General features: G+C 37.0%; 1 protein-coding gene across 2 annotated transcripts; it reads right to left on the bottom strand.

The window, feature by feature from the left end:
• Positions 1–11,821: 11,821 nt before the first annotated feature.
• Positions 11,822–15,239, bottom strand: trappc5 (trafficking protein particle complex subunit 5). 2 transcript variants are annotated; one of them, XM_073842939.1, is made up of 3 exons: positions 15,174–15,239; positions 14,570–14,896; positions 11,822–13,121 (listed from the first exon to the last, which is right to left on the bottom strand). In XM_073842939.1, exons 2-3 carry the CDS (start codon positions 14,837–14,839, stop codon positions 12,825–12,827), a joined length of 567 nt encoding a protein of 188 aa, XP_073699040.1. In that variant the 5' UTR covers positions 14,840–14,896; positions 15,174–15,239; the 3' UTR covers positions 11,822–12,824. The 2 variants fall into 2 exon arrangements, with proteins under 2 accessions (XP_073699040.1, XP_073699041.1); XM_073842940.1 differs by lacking the exon at positions 15,174–15,239 and adding an exon at positions 15,049–15,166.
• Positions 15,240–20,582: the final 5,343 nt, after the last annotated feature.

The following is a 20,582-nucleotide window of genomic DNA, read 5'->3' as shown; positions in this document are numbered from 1 at the left end:
TCTAATAGACGTCTAACCATAGCCCAAGAATAGACAGCTATTGAATGACTACATATATACGTCTAATAGACGTCTAACCATAGCCCAAGAATAGACAGCTATTGAATGACTACATATATACGTCTAATAGACGTCTAACCATAGCCCAAGAATAGACAGCTATTGAATGACTACATATATACGTCTAATAGACGTCTAAACATAGCCCAAGAATAGACAGCTATTGAATGACTACATATATACGTCTAATAGACGTCTAACCATAGCCCAAGAATAGACTAGTCATCAATTAGACCGCTATTAAACAACTACATGTATACGTCTAATAGACAGGCAATATAGGTCTAGGCTAAAACAAGGCTGATTTTGGGCTGTCAATGAAAATCCAATAGACGTCTAACCATAGCCCAAGAATAGACAGCTATTGAATGACTACATATATACGTCTAATAGACGTCTAACCATAGCCCAAGAATAGATAGCTATTGAATGACTACATATATACGTCTAATAGACGTCTAACCATAGCCCAAGAATAGACAGCTATTGAATGACTACATATATACGTCTAATAGACGTCTAACCATAGCCCAAGAATAGATAGCTATTGAATGACTACATATATACGTCTAATAGACGTCTAACCATAGCCCAAGAATAGATAGCTATTGAATGACTACATATATACGTCTAATAGACGTCTAACCATAGCCCAAGAATAGACAGCTATTGAATGACTACATATATACGTCTAATAGACGTCTAACCATAGCCCAAGAATAGACAGCTATTGAATGACTACATATATACGTCTAATAGACGTCTAACCATAGCCCAAGAATAGACAGCTATTGAATGACTACATATATACGTCTAATAGACGTCTAACCATAGCCCAAGAATAGACAGCTATTGAATGACTACATATATACGTCTAATAGACGTCTAACCATAGCCCAAGAATAGACAGCTATTGAATGACTACATATATACGTCTAATAGACGTCTAACCATAGCCCAAGAATAGACAGCTATTGAATGACTACATATATACGTCTAATAGACGTCCAACCATAGCCCAAGAATAGACTTGGGCTATGGTTAGACGTCTATTAAATTTTCACTGACAGCCCAAATTCAGTCTTGTTTTAGTCTAGACCCATATTCACTGTCTATTAGACGTATACATGTAGTCGTTCAATAGTCGTCTAACTGATGTCTAGTCTATTCTTGGGCTATGGTTAGACGTCTATTAAATTTTCACTGACAGCCCAAATTCAGTCTTGTTTTAGTCTAGACCCATATTCACTGTCTATTAGACGTATATTTGTAGTCGTTCAATAGTCGTCTAACTGATGTCTAGTCTATTCTTGGGCTATGGTTAGACGTCTATTAAATTTTCACTGACAGCCCAAATTCAGTCTTGTTTTAGCCTAGACCCATATTCACTGTCTATTAGACGTATACATGTAGTCGTTCAATAGTGGTCTAACTGATGTCTAGTCTATTCATGGGCTATGGTTAGACGTCTATTAAATTTTCACTGACAGTTCACATTTTGCATTGTTTTAGCCTAGACGTCAGGGCTGTGTTTGAAGGGCTAATAGACGTCTTTTAAACGCAAAATTGCTAGCTGGGTTATTATTGATGCGCAAATGCACTGTAAATGCACTACTCACTATACATCATATTTCTGCTTGATGAATTCACTTGTGACCGAGTTTAAGATGTTAAATTAGTTATCTTACTCAGTAAAAAACGTAGTGGGCGTGGTCACTAATCGATAGTGACCAATAGAAAAAGCCTTTTTATCCTGGTAGATAGAGACCGCCCACTGAGATACAGCTTTACTCGCAAGCAAAACTTTTCAACTTGCAAACAAAAGCAAAAAAAGACAGCAGAAAAGAGAGCAACATTTGTGCTTTCGCAATGAAAAATGTTTGAAGTGCACAATAAAAAAATTAAAAAAATTAAAAATTTACACGCACTGCAAATAATTTTATCAATTTCTTTATTTTTGAGATTTAAGAAGACTTTTTTTTGCAAACTTTTTTTTTAATTACAAAATAATTAGCTTTACTCTTAAACAGTATGTTTGTTTGAATAATATAGACACAAAAATAACCCCTTAACGTCAATCTTTCCTTTGAACTTCCTGTACTGCTGTTCTGTAAAACAGTCAAAAATTATGCCTTGCTTCCTTCTGTAATTTTTTCTCCACAAATCACTGACTAAACACTTTCCAAAGGATTTCTATGTCTAAAACTACAGGAAAAATGACTTTTGGAAGTGGTGACTGAAATATAAGCATGTTTTTCTTGTGCAATTCTGTAAAGATCTCTTTTTTTGTGCAAACCAAAATGGTAAGCGATTCATTCAGTCTGTGTTTTTATGCAGTAGCCCTACCACAATAACCACTTATCTCAATTACATGACTTTAATTGGGCCCTACTAAATCTGTTTCATGGACTTCTTTTTAATGGTTAAATTAAGCAATTTATCATCAAATTATTAAAAGTTAAACAAAAATTACATGTTTAGGGTTTACTTTGTTACGAAATTCTGTTTTTTTAGCATGTCTAATTATTTGAATGCATAAAAACAAGTTTAATTTATGTTTAAGGCATAAAACATTAATTCATCTGTTCATTAAAGGGGCTATATGTAACTTTTTCACCAAAATAAACGTAACAATAGCCTTTTTATTTGACCATTTATGACTCAAACATCTCCTGATGAGCATACTGACACCTTGTCAGCTCACAGTGGGTGCACCTATCAGCCTGTATCCTATTTTTCCTATTTTCTGTCGGGTCGGATTTTTCGCGCGCTGTCTGCGGATGTGACGCCAAGCGCGTTCATGTTAAACGTTTCAGATCACTCTGCCACCACCGCTAGTCATATATATTGCAAACAAACTTAGTTTCACAAACAATATATGTATTTGACTGTTCTTACCTCTGTGAACATAATATTGACTTCTTTGCAGCGGATGACTTGTGAAGTGTGTACGTACGAGCGCGGGCTGCGAGAGCGAGCAGAAAAGAAGAGCAGTTCCGTTTTTTGGCCACAGGTGTCAGTTGAGAGTTTAAATTTCAGAAAGTTACATATAGCCCCTTTAATGAAAATTAAACCAATTGTATTTTTGTCAAAGAAATGGGATTTACTATTACATTTAAAAACACTGAAGAAATATGTTAAAATAGGTTTTAATCAATTTAGTAGTAGTATGAAATAAATTCTGCTGAACGATAGTAATGTATTTCTGCCATAATGTCTTCGAGTTAAACTGAATTTTTATTTTGACCTTTAAATTTCTGTGTGTATATGATACAATGCTAGTTTTTAAATTCGTTTTTTTGTTACTGGATTCTGCAATTCATTCTGTGTTTTTTACATTGTGGAAATCATAGGGCCCTACTATTAAAAAAGAACTGCCAAGTTTATGACAGGTGCATTACTGAGTAAATTACAAACACACAAAGCCATACATTCAGGCTGCATGATTTGGTAAAAAAAAAATCCAATTTTTCTCATACAAACTATCTTTGTCATTTAAAAATCAATAAAAAGGTTTGCTGTGTTTGTAGGGCTGGTAAAATTGGCCCAAAATGTTGTACTTACACATCAATACAACTATAGAATACTACTACATTACATTTACATTTAGGCATTTGGCAGACGCTTTTATCCAAAGCAACTTACATTGCTTTACATTTTTAAGTACTTGCAATCCCTGGGATCGAACCCATGACTCTGGCATTATTACTGCCATGCTCTAACCACTGAGCTACAGGAAAGCTACTACTACTACTAATTGTATTAAATTATTATTAAACAAAAAAAATTTAACAAAAAAATACCGCAATATTTCACACTAAAACAAAAAAGCAAGAAAAAACCAAAAGGGAAAATGGTTGGAGCATGTTGTTTCGCTCTGAAACGCATTTATTTATACAATTAAATGACAGATGATTTGATATACTTAGCCATAGTAATTTTGGTATTATTGAGATTAATCATACCATACACAGCTACACCCATACATATGAAACAGAAATATAACATGGTGTAACACCATTTTTCATGCCTCATAAATACCACATAAATCACAATCCAGAGTGACAGCGTCTAATCTCAGGTCAAGCCACTTAAATGTGATTAATGATCGCAGCGTGTGCGGGCGGACAAATGGGAAGTTTCATGCAGTTTTAGTATTGCACAGCAGAAAAGTACAGATTGATGGATGAAATACACTCATAGTGTTACTTTAACTTCCTGTACTGTTACAAGTATTCAAGCTGATGTTATTTCCCCGATTTCTTTACTTTCCTGAACATCTGACCTGCCGATGACAGCATGATTAAGCAAAAATGAAGAGAGAATGAAAAAATCTATTGGCGCTCATTGGTCTGTCTCTAATCAAAACCATCGTTGTTCATCTAGCAGCAAATCTATGTGCCAGTCTGTCTGTCACAGCCAAGGTACTGGTATCTTGCCTTAAAGCACAATGCCTCGAATGCACCACATTTTAGTTAATGCACAACAGGAAGATTTTCAATGTAGTCTAGTGATAGAAATCTTGACGGCAAAATTGCAGTGAATACGGGCGTCCGAAGACGCTCATAAACCCTTCAAGCCATAGAGTCAATCAAATGCAAAAAATCAAGGGAAAAATCTCATCCATCCAGTTTTACAGGTAGCCGTGTTTTCGGCGGACAGGCGTACATCGGCTCCTCACACGCTCCTGCTGTCATTATAAGTCAAAGCTATGACTATCAGCATCTTATAATGACCCTATCACAGATGACATCAGGGTTTGTCGTTCTGCCTGAGCCACCCATGAACTTCACACACCCACATGCAAACAAAACACAAGCAAATGAAAGATCTATAGGTACATAAGGCCACACAATTATGAATTTCAATATTATAAACAACTTGGGAAGCACAAAAAAAAATTCTGCAATAATTTTGGCCAAAATGGTTTTCAAGGGCCATAATTACTGACCAAAACAGATGTTTTGTGCACAAAATGTGGATAAACTACAGCAGCTGAAAAGGTCAACCTGATCTCATGATGAAAACATACCTGTGGGAACTTTTTTGCTAAAAGTAGGGCTGGTCTGAATACTAATTTTTGTTCTTCGAAGCTTTGGTAGTAATCAACACTGAATATTTAAAGCTTCGCAGGGAGAGGGCTGAACATATTCTTCTCTCTAATATAGGCAGGAATCTCTGTGTGTCTGTCTGTCTGTATTTTTATGAGAAAATGCGCTCTGACGGAGTTGAAGTGGCCGGAACGCAAAGGAGGTGTTTGGTTGCAAATGTCAGTTTGGGGTAGAGGTCTATGTTTTGCTTCCTTCATGCAAGTGGGCCCAACTGTACTTTAGTAGTGTCTCTCAAATTTAGCTTCATCTCTTCAATTGCGCTGTCTCTTTGTTCTTCTTCTCTTCTCTGCACTACACCTAATCCTACCCAGTAGTATGAACAAAAGTTAACGTGATGCAAAAATGCAATCGCAAACATGCCGTTTTAGCTTGTTTTTCAATCTCCCCTCGTTTAGCTCTTTCATTGTAAGTCATTTTTTCACTGGATTTGTACCCAAGGATTACACACACACTGTTTTACCACCTCTAGTGTTCATTTCTATTGGAAACTGCATTGACGTACTTATTGGTAGATATTTTGCTTCTTGTGAAAAAGTAACCACAGGTACATTTTCATCATGAGATCAAAACTGTTAACTGTGTGGACTATGCGCACTTCACTGTGACCAAAAATAATGCTAGAATAGCAATATGTAAAACTTGTTTGGTTGAAATATTAAGAGGTGACTAATTGCCAAAGAACTTTACTACGACTGATTACAGAGACTTTTATTTTCAGTTTTGGCTTTCAGCTAAGTTTAAAATGTCATTTTGGTTTCGGTATAAAAAATAAATAAAATCTAATGCAACACTAGAAAAAAAAAATACATTTTGAAATATTCTCAAGACAGTTTTCTTGTGTAGAATTGCTAGGAGACATTTACAGAGAAATCACTAAAAAAAGAAAGACTTTCATAAAAAAGAAGCTTTGTTTAATAGTTAAACTTCTATTAACTTAAGTGTCACGATTTGTATTTTATTTTAGATGCTGCAAAAGATGTGCAAGCACAAAGGCGCTCTGTGTGAACATCTCCTTATGCAACTGATTTACTATTTTGTAGAGAATGTGAATTAATGTATGCAATTGTAAACCATTTTACTATCATAATGTAAAATATTTTAAGCAAAACAGCATAATTGTTAAGAAATGTAGGAATTGCTTTAATCCATTGTGAACTGATTGCATGTTGATAAGTATTACATATACAGTGCCTTGCAAAAGTATTCATACCCCTTCATTTTTTTCACATTTTGTTTTGTTGCGGCATTATGTTTAACTGCTTTAAATTAGTTTTTCCCCACATCAGTTTTCACTCCATACACCATAATAATGACAAAGCAAAAACCAGATTTGCAAACTTTACAAATTTATTCAAAATAAAACACTGAAATAAGTACATTGCATAAGTAACTCAGTACATAGTTGAAGCACCTTTACAGCCTCAAGTCTTTTTGGGTATGATGTGACAAGCTTTGCACATCTGCATTTGGCAATTATCTGCCATTCTTTGCCTCATCTTTTCACCTCCCAAGCTCTGTCAGCTTGGATGGGTCATTTTCTAGAGTCCTAGTTGATCAAATCGTCTTCCATTATGGATAATGGAGGCTACATGCTTCTGCGAACCTTCAATGCAGCCGATTTTTTTCTGAACTCTTTCCTAGATCATTGCCTTAACGCAAGTCTGTCACTGAGCTCTACAGGAAGTTACCTTGACCTCAGGACTTGGTTTTTGCTCTGATATGCATTTTCAGCTGTTAGACCTTTTCTGAGGGGTGTGCGCCTTTCTAAATCACAATCATTCAAATGAATTTGCCACAGTTTAACTCCACTCGAAGTGTAGTAACATCTAGAAGCAATATGAATGCTCCTGAGCTAAATTTCGAGTGTCCCAGAAAAGGGTATGAATACTTATGCAACAGGATCTTTTCAGTTTTTTTTATTTCTAATAAAAATGAATACTTTTGCAAGGCATTGTATTAGAGAATAGATTTAAAATGACTGAAAACTTTCTATAATAAATCCTAAATAGACTGGTTAACATTATCAAATAACCACCAGAAAGTATTTTCAATAGGGGAACAAATTGCTAAAGATTACAACAGTCTTTTTTTTGGAAATAACGTTCTTTCTCAATAAGATCAAGACTCTTTCACAATAAGACTATGAACTGAGACAAAAATATAAAAGAAAATACAGGAATTTTAAACTTAATATTTAATATGGATCTATAGGTCACAAACCTGAACTACTTAAAGGCCATTAAAATTGCAGCTGCCAGCCAATGTTGTGGTGGGATTTTAGATACATAATTGAATATGAATAGAAAAATAAATAGAACCCATCAACAATCAGAATAAACAACAATACTGTGGTATTAAACATAGTGTAACAACTATACTCTTCCAATCTACAACTCCCAAGATATCTGAAACTGATTCATCGGCTCTTGTTGAGCGGATCAGGTTTAGATTCTCTACACATTTAGTGATTTTTATGGTCATTATAAACCCAGTGAAATAAAACTGAACACAGCTGTCAAATGTAGTTATAATTTTAAAACAAAGTTTTATGACTCCAAAATCACATTATGGTGTTATTGTGGGAATAAGGTCAATGGGACACAAATGAGGAAGAAAACACGAAAACAAGCAAGCGGAAAATTAATCACATCAATCCATGAACTAACAAAACAGTCTGTCCAGACTCGTGATGAAATACTGAATCAACACAAAAGCTTTCAACAAACGTCACCGTTCAAACTACCGTTCAAAAGTTTGGGGTCGGTAAGACTTGTAATAGTCTTTAAAGAAGCCTCTTATGCTCATCAAGGCTGCATTTATTTGATTAAAAATACAGAAAAAAAAAACAGTAATATTGCAAAATGTTTTTACAATATAAAATAATGTTTTTTATTTTAACATACTTTAAAACAGAATTTATTCCTGTGATGAAAAGCTGATTTTTTTTTATCAGCTGTTACTCCAGTCTTAAGTATCACATGATCCTTCAGAAATCATTCTAATATGCTGATTTATTATTAGAATTATCAATGTTAGAAACATTATTTTTTGCAACCTGTGATACTTTTTTTTGGTTTCTTCAATGAATTAAAAGTTAAAAATAACAGCCTTTCTTCAAAATGTAAATATTTTCTAACAATATGTGACCCTGGACCACAAAACCAGTCTTAAGTCGCTGGGGTATATTTGTAGCAATAGCCAAAAATACATTGTATGGGTCAAAATTATTGATTTTTCTTTTATGCCAAAAATCATTAGGAAATTCAGTAAAGATGATGTTCCATGAAGATTTTTTGTAAAGTTCCTACTGTAAATATATCAAAATGTAATTTTTGATTAGTAATATGCATTGTTAAGAACTTAATTTGGACAACTTTAAAGGTGATTTTCTCAGTATTTTGATTTTTTTTTGCACCCTCAGATTTCAGATTTTCAAATAGATGTATCTCGGCCAAATATTGTCCTATCCTAACAAACCATACATCAATAGAAAGCTTATTTATTGAGCTTTCATATGATGTATACATCTCAGTTTTGTAAAATTTAACCTTATGACTGGTTTTGTGGTCCAGGGTCACATATAAGTTTTCGCTATCACTTTTTATCAATTTAACACATCCTTGGTGAATAAAAGTATTAAATTCTTTAAAAAAAATTCACTGACTTCCAAACTTTTGAACGGTAGTGTATGTGCAAACAGGATAGGCAAGAATGTAACCAAATATTTAGGACTGAGGGGACCAAAGGAAAGACTCAAGTCATTGAAAACTCTATTCTGCATATTGGGGCACTTTGAGCATAAGTGAAGATATGAATCTACATTATGAACGAAGGTTCACTAGTGTGCACAATGCTCGAAACGAACTATTTCTATGGGCTCTGTTGAGAGTGTAGAACAGGAAAAGGACTGTTTAAGACAATTACTTGAATCATCACAATGGCCTTTGAAATATCCATACAAGAACAGCATTTTATTTACTTTAATACAATAATAGTGCGAAACAGACTGAAAAATAGCACAGTCTGCTCCTGCACTCGTGACTACTAAGTCAGTGTAGACTCTTGTTTCTTTGACATATGATATAACTGCATCCTAAGCACTTTTGTGCACAACATATACAATACACACTATTTTGTACTCCGTTCTATAAATATACAGGAGTATATTTCCATTCATTTTCATTGATGGGGTCTAACATTATATGCCATTATTAGCCATTATAATCAACATCTAGTTCATAATTGTCACATCACAACCGCTGTAAGTTAGAGCCGATCACTTACCGGAGCAAATATGATTGCCTTTATTCGCGTCCACCTCGGCCATGTCAGCGATTTAAAATCACGCGCAGAGGCTGTCGGCATTAAAATCCCAGTTAAAATTCACAGTACAACGGGACTCGAATCTGTTCAACAGGCTTGTTTTGCCCCTCTCTGTGGTTAACTGAAGGGTTCCTCTCCGGTCACCGCATGTTTACATGCGTCCACTGGCGAGCAGCGCAGGCAACTTCCGATGAGGTCATGTGACTAGACAACATCATGTGACAAACTGAAGCTGCTGAGGCGCCATCAAACTTTCATGTTGTGTTTGTGGCTACTGTAAACAGAGCTTGTCTGTCTGCACATTAAGTGATATGTGATACCGGAAAAGGGAGTTCTTTGTGGATGTATACTATTCTGAACACTACTGTACAATTTAATTTAAAAAAGGACATTGCATTGTCCTTTATATATTAAAAGCATATATTAAACTTTTATACTACGTTTAATTTACAGCTGTCTTGCGTTTTATGCTATGTGCTATATATTTAACTTTTTAAATTATAAAAAAAAGTTTTTTTTCCCTTATTTGAAGTACATTGTCTTGCGAAATTATTCATACCCCTTCATTTTTTTTTTCACATTTTGTTTTGTTGCAGCATTATGTTAAACTACTTTAAATTACTTTTTTTCCCCACATCAATCTACACTCCATACACCATAATGGCAAAGCAAAAAAAAAAGTTTTTTAACATTTGTGCAAATTTATTAAAAAAAAAAAAAAAACTGAAAAGATCCCGTTGCAAAAGTATTCATACCCTTTTCTGGGACACTCGAAATTGAGTATTCATATTGCTTCTAGATGTTACTACACTTCGAGTGGAGTTAAACTGTGGCAAATTCATTTGAATGAGTATGATTTAGAAAGGCACACACCTCTCAGAAAAACAGCTGAAAATGTCCTGAGGTCAAGATAACTGCCTGTAGAGCTCAGTGACAGACTTGCGTTAAGGCAATGATCTAGGGAAGAGTTCAGAAAAAAAATCGGCTGCATTGAAGGTTCGCAGAAGCATGTAGCCTCCATTATCCATAATGGAAGACGATTGGAACAACTAGGACTCTAGAAAACGTCTGCCAGCGCCCATCCAAGCTTACAGAGCTTGAGAGGTGAAAAGGTGAGGCAAAGAATGGCAGATAATTGCCAAATGCAGATGTGCAAAGCTTGTCACATCATACCCAAAAAGACTTGAGGCTGTAAAGGTGCTTCAACTATGTACTGAGTTAAGGGTATGAATACTTATGCAATGTACTTATTTCAGTGTTTTATTTTTAATAATTTTGTAAAATTTGCAAATTTGGTTTTTGCTTTGTCATTATTATGATGTATGGAGTGTAAACTGATGTGGGGAAAAACTAATTTAAAGCAATTTAACATAATGCTGCAACAAAACGTGAAAAAAATGCTTTTGCAAGGCACTGTAAGTCCTCTTAGTAGCAAGTAACACCAGAAAAATAAAACGAGTAGGTCTACTACATTTAATATGATGTGCAAAACATTGTCATTTTGTAAACACGTCATCATTTTGTCAACAGTTTTCTGACTGTGGTAATTCAATAATGGCACTAAAAATTGGTTCAAATTGGTAAATTTTTTTTTTTTTCCCCCACAAATTTTGTATGTATGCAAATTGTATAGTATCCAAGGTACACATTTGTAGTAATTGTGCAGTTAATTCTCGTATTTTCAGAAAGTTTTGGAATTGGCTATTTTTCTCTCCTCAAATTTGTCCCTACCAAAAGAAAATATTATATAATTTAAGAGCACTTTTTCTGTGTTATTCCATAACATTCAGTTTTTTATATCTGTAGACTGTGCTAGCTTATTATCTGCTGATTAACATATTTTAACTAGCTTCAAAATGACACTATAAAAAGCTTTTATCAGTTTCAACTTAAAAAAAAAAACTAAGTTCAGCAGCGGCCTTAAAATGTTAAGTTAAATCAACTTAAGTCATTTAAACTCACAAGTTAAATTAACAAATTTTGATTGCAATAAGTTAAAATTATATATATATATATATATATATATATATATATATATATTAGGGCTGTCAAATGATAAATCACGATTAATCTCATCCGAAATAAAAGTTTAGGTTTACACACTAAATGTGTTTACTGTGTATATTTAATATGTATATATAAATGCACACACATACATGTATAGATTTAAAAAAATATTTATATGAATGAATAGTTATACTTCTATTTAATTTAGACTATATATAGAATTATAAATATTTTCTATATAAATCTAAAAAAAAATCTTGAATATACATGTATGTGGGTGTATTTATATATACATAATAAATAAACACAGAAAACACACATTTAGTATGTAAACATGAACTTTTATTTTGGATGTGATTAATCATGATTAATCATTTGACAGCCCTAATATATATATATATATATATATATATATATATAAAGCTGATTAATATTTTAAATATCATTGTAGGTTTCAATAGATAATAGAAAGATCTTGCATGACCAGTGTGAAGCTAAACATATGACTTTGTGCTGATTTTTTTACATGACAGCTATTACAGGAAACTGAGACACTACTCATGGTCATGATTACACTTAATTACACAAAACCGCTAAATCCAGTTCCTGACAAAAGTTCCCTATGATTTACTGCAGTTATTGTTACTGCAGTTAAACTGCTGTAACTGCCATTTAAAATTTCCTCATCTCTCTTTGCAGGTTACAAAGCCTTTATTATATTGTATGACGAAAAGCGAAACAAAGTGAACAAATGAAACATAGAACAATCCTCTATATAACACAAAAAACAAGAAGTCCAAATGTAATAATTTATGCTGTATACAAAACTTCTCTGATACTGTATATGAGCATATCAATCTCTGCTAGCACTAGTTTTCATTTTGTCATATGTACATTGTCTGCACAATTTTGAGACATACCGTAGCAACTAACAGATAATGGTGATTGTGATCATTTTTTCCACACAGTATCAGTGCAGTGATACTCCATTGAGATCCAAGACTAAATTCAATACTGATTTAATTTACGATTTACAGTATTACAATTTATTCATGCCTTATTATGGTACATCTTTAAAACAAACATCCAAAAATGATGATCCTCATACAGTTCACTGCATTAGTGTATCAGTAAAGACATCATTTTACACTGGACTGGACTAGTGAGGTGACTGTTGTTCTCAGCAATATTCTGTAACATCATTACAAAAGAAGGACAGTAAGACAGACTTGAAGTTGTTTTAGGTCTGTGCTAGATGCAGTGTATTTGTTAGCAAAGCTATAAAAATGAAAGACAAAAAACAATGTTAAGACTCCACACGCACTATCTGCCATCAAGAGTTTTATCCCGAGCAATGACTGCCTCATCAAACTTGATCATCAGTGTGGTTCCCTTATGCCAGTGCACAGTGACTTTGGCTGGGAAGCCACTGTGGGTTAAGATAGCCTCCACGATGCCACCGGTGAAGGCTGCACAGTTTAAAGTGCTGTTCTCTTTAGGTACTGAAATGTAGGCATTGATCAAAGGCTCCTTTTCAATGATGTAGTACGTTTTGTCGTCATCGTTGGCTTGTTCCAGTTTGTCTGCTTCCTTGCCGAATAATGCTTTCCACACATTTACCTAGGAAGAAAGAAATAAAGAGTTAACACTATAGGCTATGTGAACTCTAGAGGAATAGTTCACCCAAAAATAAAAAAACAAATGTTAAAGGAGTAGCTCATTTTCAGAACAAAAATGTACAGATAATGTACTCACCCCCTTTGTCATCCAAGATGTTCATGTCTTTCTTTCTTCAGCCGTAAAGAAATGGTGTTTTTTGAGGAAAACATTTCAGGATTTCTCTCCATATAATGGACTTCTATGGTGCCCCCGAGTTCGAACTTCCAAAATGCAGCTTCAAAGGGCTCTAAATGATCACAGCCGAGGAAAGAAGGGTCTTGCAAAACAATCGATTATTTTCTAAAAACTTTTACAACTTATATACTTTTTAATCTCAAACACTTGTCTTGCTGAGCTAGACAAGATGAGCATTTGAGGTTAAAAAGTATATCAATTGTAATTAAAAAAAAATAATAACCGATCGTTTTGCTAGATAAGACCCTTCTTTCCTCGGCTGTGATCGTTTAGAGCACTGGTCTCAAACGCCATTCCTTGAGGGCCACAGCTCTGCACAGTTTAGCTCCAACCCTAAACACACCTGATCCAGCTAATCAAGGTATTCAGGATTACTAGAAACTTCCAAGCAGGTGTGAGTTGGAGTTGGTTGGAGCTAAACTCTGCAGAGCTGCGGCCCTGCAGGAATTGAGTTTGAGACCTCTGGTTTAGAGCCATTTGAAGCTGCATTTCGGAAGTTCAAACTGTGGGACATCATAGAAGTCCACTATATGGAGAGAAATCCTGAAATGTTTTCCTCAAAAAAAGATAATTTCCTTACGATTGAAGAAAGAAAGACATGAACATCTTGATTGGGGTGAGTACATTATCTGTAAATTATTGTTCTGAAAGTGAACTACTCCTTTAAAGTGCCTTGATAATTGGATTGGTTGCTTACAAAATGCAGCTTTTCACTTTACAAGATGTTCACTGATGGACTGGAGTCATGTGGATTACTTTGTTATTGTGTTGTTTTCATCAGCTGTTTAAACTCTCATTCTGATGGCACCCATTCACCACAGATGATCTATAGAGCATTTACAATAATGTTAAAATAAAAAAACAAAAAACAATTGTTTTGCTAAATAAGACCCTTCTTCCTCGGGTGGGATTGTTTACAACCACATTTGGGATTGTTTGAAGCTACATTTTGGAAGTTCAAACTCTGGGCACCTTAAAAGTCCACTATATGGAAACAAATCCTGAAATGTTTTCCTCAAAAAACATAATATCTTTACAACTGAAGAAAGACAGACGTGAACATCTTGGATGACAAGGGGGTGATTACATTATCTGTCCATTTTGGTTCTGGAAGTTTACTTCTCCTTTAAAAAACAAACTCATTTTATTTTTTGGGTGAACTATTCCTTTATCCAAAAATGATCTACAATCTGTAAACAAATAAACAGTAATACCTTAATGAAGAGAAGTATGTTTAATACTTTGGTCTCTCTTTTTCCGTTTTTCTCCCTCATCACAAGAACATCCAGTAGACTGGCTCCAACACCTTGACCCATGTCTGCCAGCCGGGCCTGGAGCTCCGACACCGAGTACACACGGCTCTGGCAGTACTGCACCATCTCAGAGAAGAGCAGCGCGAACGCGCTTACGCTCACCTCAGTTTTGGGACGCGTGAGCGAGCGCTCGAGAATCGCAGATTTGCCTCGAGTGAAGCGGACCTCCATTCCGTCCACACCGAAATTAAATCCCAATCTGGATTAAAAAATTGCCGTGCTTGAGTCCTGGAATATAAACAGTTTTGTGTTATAAACCAGCATATTATAACATGCAAAAACATAACGTATTTGCAAAAGCACAAATGTCAGTTGCAATTCTAATTCATTGATTTGTCATTCATTGTTACGTTATTATGTATTTAACGGTCTTTGCTTACATTTCGGGGTTCGCAGATTATATACAATCTAAATAATACGCCGAATGAGTCACTTTGTAGAGAAATTATGACATTATAAAGCAGGTGTCACAATCAAAGCATATTTCATTGCTATTAGCGTTTACCTGATGTTTGGGTTTCAGCTCCGGATGCGTGAAGCCACGATTAGTGCAAATCCTTCTCTAGGCTTGTGACCGGATATTTTCAAAATAAAAGTAAGAAGGGAAATAGTAATGAATTTATGTTTTAGAAATAAAGCAGTGTTTTATAGTTGTAACCAACTGTCAAGTTTTGAAAGTGTAATTTGAGAAGAAGCATTTTCACGAAATGATGATTCAGCGGCAACGACTTTTATTTTAAAATCGTCGTTTGAAAGTTACTGGCTAGGATGCGCTTCGCCCACAGTCCGCGATGTGCTTGTAAATATTAAACTTGAAGAACCGGTGACACCGGCTATATATATATATATATCCCTCGACGTACGTTTGCAGTTCATTTGGAAATCGGGACTATATAATTAACATATGTTTTATATACATATATGTTCCAGGACAGTTTAAGAGCATAACTGCATCGGAATTTATGTTGAAGTATTCGAGTTGCATATCTGTTCTGCATCTGTTAAGTTAGTATAAAAACTTTTTTTCTGAGTGCATGTCATGTTCAAATGAATAAGGTGAAAGTTAGGGACCTTCCGAATATTTACAAATATGTTTTTTCAATTAAACATAAATTTGTTCATCTCTTTTAAGGGGGCTGAAACTGCACTGTGTGGTGGATTTGGTTGGTAGTTCTGTGTTGATTGGATGGGCTGAGGTGTCGCTCATCCATCGATTGCTTTGGCCTGGCTAATGTGTTGTAGATGCTGGATGAGAGTGGAGTAAAAAGGAAACTGTTCACGGCTCGCAGTCTCGCTCCGTTTTGTTCATTATAAATACGAATACAACATGGTGTCAGAGTGAGTAACAAACTGTTTTGTTGATACGAACTAGCGCGCAGCAAAAATTTGCATGCTGTCGGCATATGAAAAGATGGATCAGTTTAAGCCACCCTCGTCATTAATGCTAACGGGAAATCTAGCGGAAAATTGGCGGAGATGGGAGCAACGTTTTCGCTTGTATATGACTGCAACGGGTGCGACTGCCAAACAAGAGCCAGTCAAAATAGCCATTCTGTTACACACTATTGGAGAAGAGGCGTTGGAAGTGTACAATACACTCACCGTCAATTTAGTTGATGAAGAGAACGAGACGATGGAAGACGTGCTCACAGCATTCAGAAATTACTGCAGCCCACAAAAAAACGTTGTGTTTGAGAGGCATCAATTCTGGTCTCATCCCATGGCAGACGGAATTACAGTGGACAGATTTATTACTGAGTTGAGACAAAAAAGCAAAGACTGTGAGTTTGGAGCAAGTGAGAATGACATGCTCAGAGATAAGTTGGTGTTTAGTATTACAAACCCTTCACTCAAAGAAAGATTACTTCGTGAAAATGACTTGACATTGCACAGGGCTATTGAAGTTTGCAGAGCAACTGAGTTAGCCAAAACACAGATAGAGGCAATGAAAAATGCTGCAGTTGTCAAAGACTCTCAAATAAACGCTATAGAGAAAATGACAGAACTGAGAAAATCAGGTGTAAGACACAAAAGCAACAAAAAGCCAATTACACGAAGCTGTAGAAGATGTGGAAAGAGCCATGAGCCACGTCAATGCCCAGCCTTCGGTGCGGTATGCCATAAGTGTGGCAAAAGTAATCACTTCTCCAAGGTATGCCATGCAGCCACTCGCCATGATAGCAGACCAAAGACGATGCACAGCATAGAGAGTGAAACAGAATCCATGTACATTGGCACATTAACACACGCTCAAGTGCATAAATTGGAACATACAAAAGACAGTGCATGGTACACAATAGCCACCATCCGAGGTGTAGAGATAAAATTCAAACTGGACACAGGGGCAGAGGCAAATGTGCTACCTGCATCCATTATACAGAAGATTCCTGGTCCAGTTAAGCCACAGCCTACATCAACGGTGTTAGTAGCATTCGGGGGAATACGCTCCTCCCCGAAAGGTGTTGTGTTGCTGAAATGCAAGGCTGACAAAGCTACAGCCACATTACAGTTCTATGTGTCCGATCAATCAGACATGCCAATCCTTGGCAGAGCAGCATGTGAGCAGTTACAGCTGGTGAAACGGATTGAAACGCTAGCAAAAACACCGGTGTCAACCAAAGAAGAACTGATCAACAGGTATCCATCAGTCTTCACCGGGCTAGGTGAGTTCCCAGGAGTTCATCACATATATGTTGACCCGACGGTAATGCCTGTGATACATGGATGCAGAAATATTCCACTGGCTGTTCGCGACAAGCTGAAGGAAACTCTTCAAGATCTTGTGTGTAGAAATGTTATATCCCCTGTAACCGAGCCCACAGAATGGGTAAACAGCCTTGTCATTACAGAAAAGAAAAACGGGTCACTGAGGGTATGTTTGGACCCTCGTGATCTGAACAAAGCCATAAAACGCCAGCACTATTCCATTCCCACTCCTGATGATGTGTGCAGTAACCTGGCTGGAAAGTCAGTTTTCACCATTCTTGATGAGAAAGATGGTTACTGGCAAATTAAGTTGGATGAGCCATCCTCAAAACTATGCACTTTCAACTCACCTTGGGGCAGATATCGTTTTCAGAGACTCCCATTCGGCATCAAGTCAGCCAGTGAGGTGTTTCAGCAGAAAAACTGTGAGACATTTGGTGATATACAAGGAGTACACATCATTGCAGATGACATGATCATAGCGGCCTCATCAGAGCAGGAGCATGATGAGATACTTGATAAAGTCATGGAGAGAGCAAAAGCTGCCAAAGTGAGATTTAATGGCGATAAGATCCAGTTTAAGGTCAAGACTGTGAAATACATGGGGCACATCATCACTCCAGAGGGCCTGCGACCTGATGAGGCAAAAGTAAAGGCGATCACGGACATGCCACCCCCAGAGGATAAACAAGGCCTGCAACGTCTACTTGGAATGACTAAGTATTTAGCGCAGTACATCCCAAATGAAGCTTCGCTGACAGCGCCCCTAAGACAACTGCTTAGGAAGGATGCTGTATGGCAGTGGAATCCCCATCACAGCACTGCTTTGGACAATTTGAAGTCTGCTCTCACAAAAGCGCCTGTGTTGAGATTCTTTGATCACAAAGAACCACTAACGATACAGGCAGACTCGTCAAAGGACGGCTTGGGAGCCTGTCTTATGCAAGAGGGCCACCCGGTGTGTTATGCATCACGAGCACTCACTGACACTGAGCAAAGATATGCTCAAATAGAAAAAGAGTTACTCGCCATACTCTTCGCAGCAAGGAAGTTTCATCAGTACATATATGGCAGGGCAGTGATGGTGCAATCAGATCATAAGCCTCTTGAGAACATCATGCAGAAACAGCTGTGCAAGGCCCCTGCTCGGTTGCAGCGAATGCTCCTACAGTTACAGAAGTATGAGCTGAACATTGCATATACACCAGGCAAACACATGCATATTGCTGATATGCTGTCCCGTGCAACGGTGAGTAGTAGTGAGGCTGATGACAGCGGAGACCTCTATGACGAGAAAGTTGTACATGGCTTGGAGGCAACAGATGCATTGAGTCCACAAACACTTCAACAACTAAAAGAGGCCACTGTTGCAGACCAAGTGTTGCAAGATCTGTGTGAAAAGGTAGAGACTGGCTGGCCGCAGAGAAGACGCAGCATAAACAGCAACCTACACAGCTACTGGCCTATGCGACACAAGATTAGCGTGCAAAACGGCATTGTAATGGCTGGAGACAAGATAATCATACCTCACAACTTCAAAAAAGTCATCTTAGAGAAGCTACATATAGCTCATCAAGGTATCCAAAGAACGAAGGCTAAAGCCAGAAAATCCCTCTTCTGGCCTGGAATGGCAAGAGACATAGAGATGATGGTGGAGAAATGTGCGCCGTGCCAACAACTCCAGCCACGGCAACAAAAAGAGCCACTGATCACTCATGATGTTCCAGAATTACCATGGATGAAGGTTGGAGCAGATATCTTCGAGCTGAGAGGTCAGTCTTATCTATTGCTGGTGGACTACTTGACAAAGTATCCAGAGGTACTGAACATACCAGACAAATCAGCCCACACTGTCATACAAAAAATGAAGTCAGTCTTTGCCAGACATGGCATCCCGAAAGAATTAGTGAGTGACAATGTTCCATTTGCTAGTTACGAGATGCAGTCATTTGCAGCATCATGGGACGTCAAGCTCACATTCTCCAGTCCAGGATACCCTCAGTCCAATGGACTTGCTGAAAGAGCAATAAAGACTGTTAAGCATGCATTGAAAAAAGCATTGCATACTGGCACTGACCCACATCTAGTGCTGCTGTCACTAAGAAATACACCAGTGACAGGCATGAATGAATCTCCTGCACAAATGTTAATGGGTAGAGTCCTGCGGAGCACAATTCCGTGCTCTAGTGCTGTTCTCCAACAGTCGACCCCACAACACATACACAAAAGGCTGGTGGATTTGCAGTCTCGAACGCGGCGTCAGTTCAACCGTAATGCCAAGACACTACCTGAGCTGGCTCCAGGATCCACTGTACATATGCAGAGCAGACGTGGATGGGTGCCCGCTGTAGTAGTGCAACAGAGAGATGAGCCTCGGTCTTATACGGTGCAAACACCGGCAGGAAAGACATTCAGGAGAAACAGGCGACACTTGAGAAAGATACATCACAGTCTGTGCAAAGGCATTGATTCTGATGAACATTCGGATGAAGTATCCTCTCAGACACCCAGACCAGCTGAACAATCATCTGAAAATTCTCCAGTGAGAAAGGAAGAGCAGCCAACATGCCGTACAAGAAGTGGGAGAACAGTAATACGGCCATCTAGATATGATGATTATGTTATGGACAATTGAAAAAAAAGAAAAGAAATGAAAAGCAGAACACTACTCAAAGCAATTTGAATGGACTATTAATGTTCATAGTGTAAATATTTGGTGCAGTGCTTATAGTTACATGTTCAGTTAAAGCTACTGTTGATATACTTGAATATGCATATAAGGCGCATATAAGAATATGCAATTAGAGATAAATCATTGTTAGTTAAAAAGGGGGATGTGGTGGATTTGGTTGGTAGTTCTGTGTTGATTGGATGGGCTGAGGTGTCGCTCATCCATCGATTGCTTTGGCCTGGCTAATGTGTTGTAGATGCTGGATGAGAGTGGAGTAAAAAGGAAACTGTTCACGGCTCGCAGTCTCGCTCCGTTTGTTCATTATAAATACGAATACAACACACTGCAAGGTGTGAGAATGCTTCCTGCCTTCAAGAGCCTCAGACACTTTTCCACAACTACAATGAGGAGAGCAGGTAAGAAAATGTATTGGATTAAATATGTAATTTTTATAGACCCATATTTGATAGAATGTACATGAATGTTATAGACGGTTTCATCGGGCGCACGCGCCTGGACCTAAGTTAACTTCCGGTC

Source organism: Garra rufa, chromosome 6, assembly GCF_049309525.1.
Source record: "Garra rufa chromosome 6, GarRuf1.0, whole genome shotgun sequence".
In the NCBI taxonomy this organism is placed as follows: domain Eukaryota; kingdom Metazoa; phylum Chordata; class Actinopteri; order Cypriniformes; family Cyprinidae; genus Garra; species Garra rufa.
This window is presented reverse-complemented; position numbering and strand designations above follow the sequence as displayed.

Bases quoted from the DNA above. Each gene is read 5' to 3' on its own strand.
- trappc5 (XM_073842939.1), bottom strand. From the start codon at position 14,839: ATGGAGGTCCGCTTCACTCGAGGCAAATCTGCGATTCTCGAGCGCTCG. The intron at 13,122-14,569 runs GTATTACTGTTT...CTTTCTTCCTAG, and splicing joins ACATACTTCTCTTCATTAAG to GTAAATGTGTGGAAAGCATT.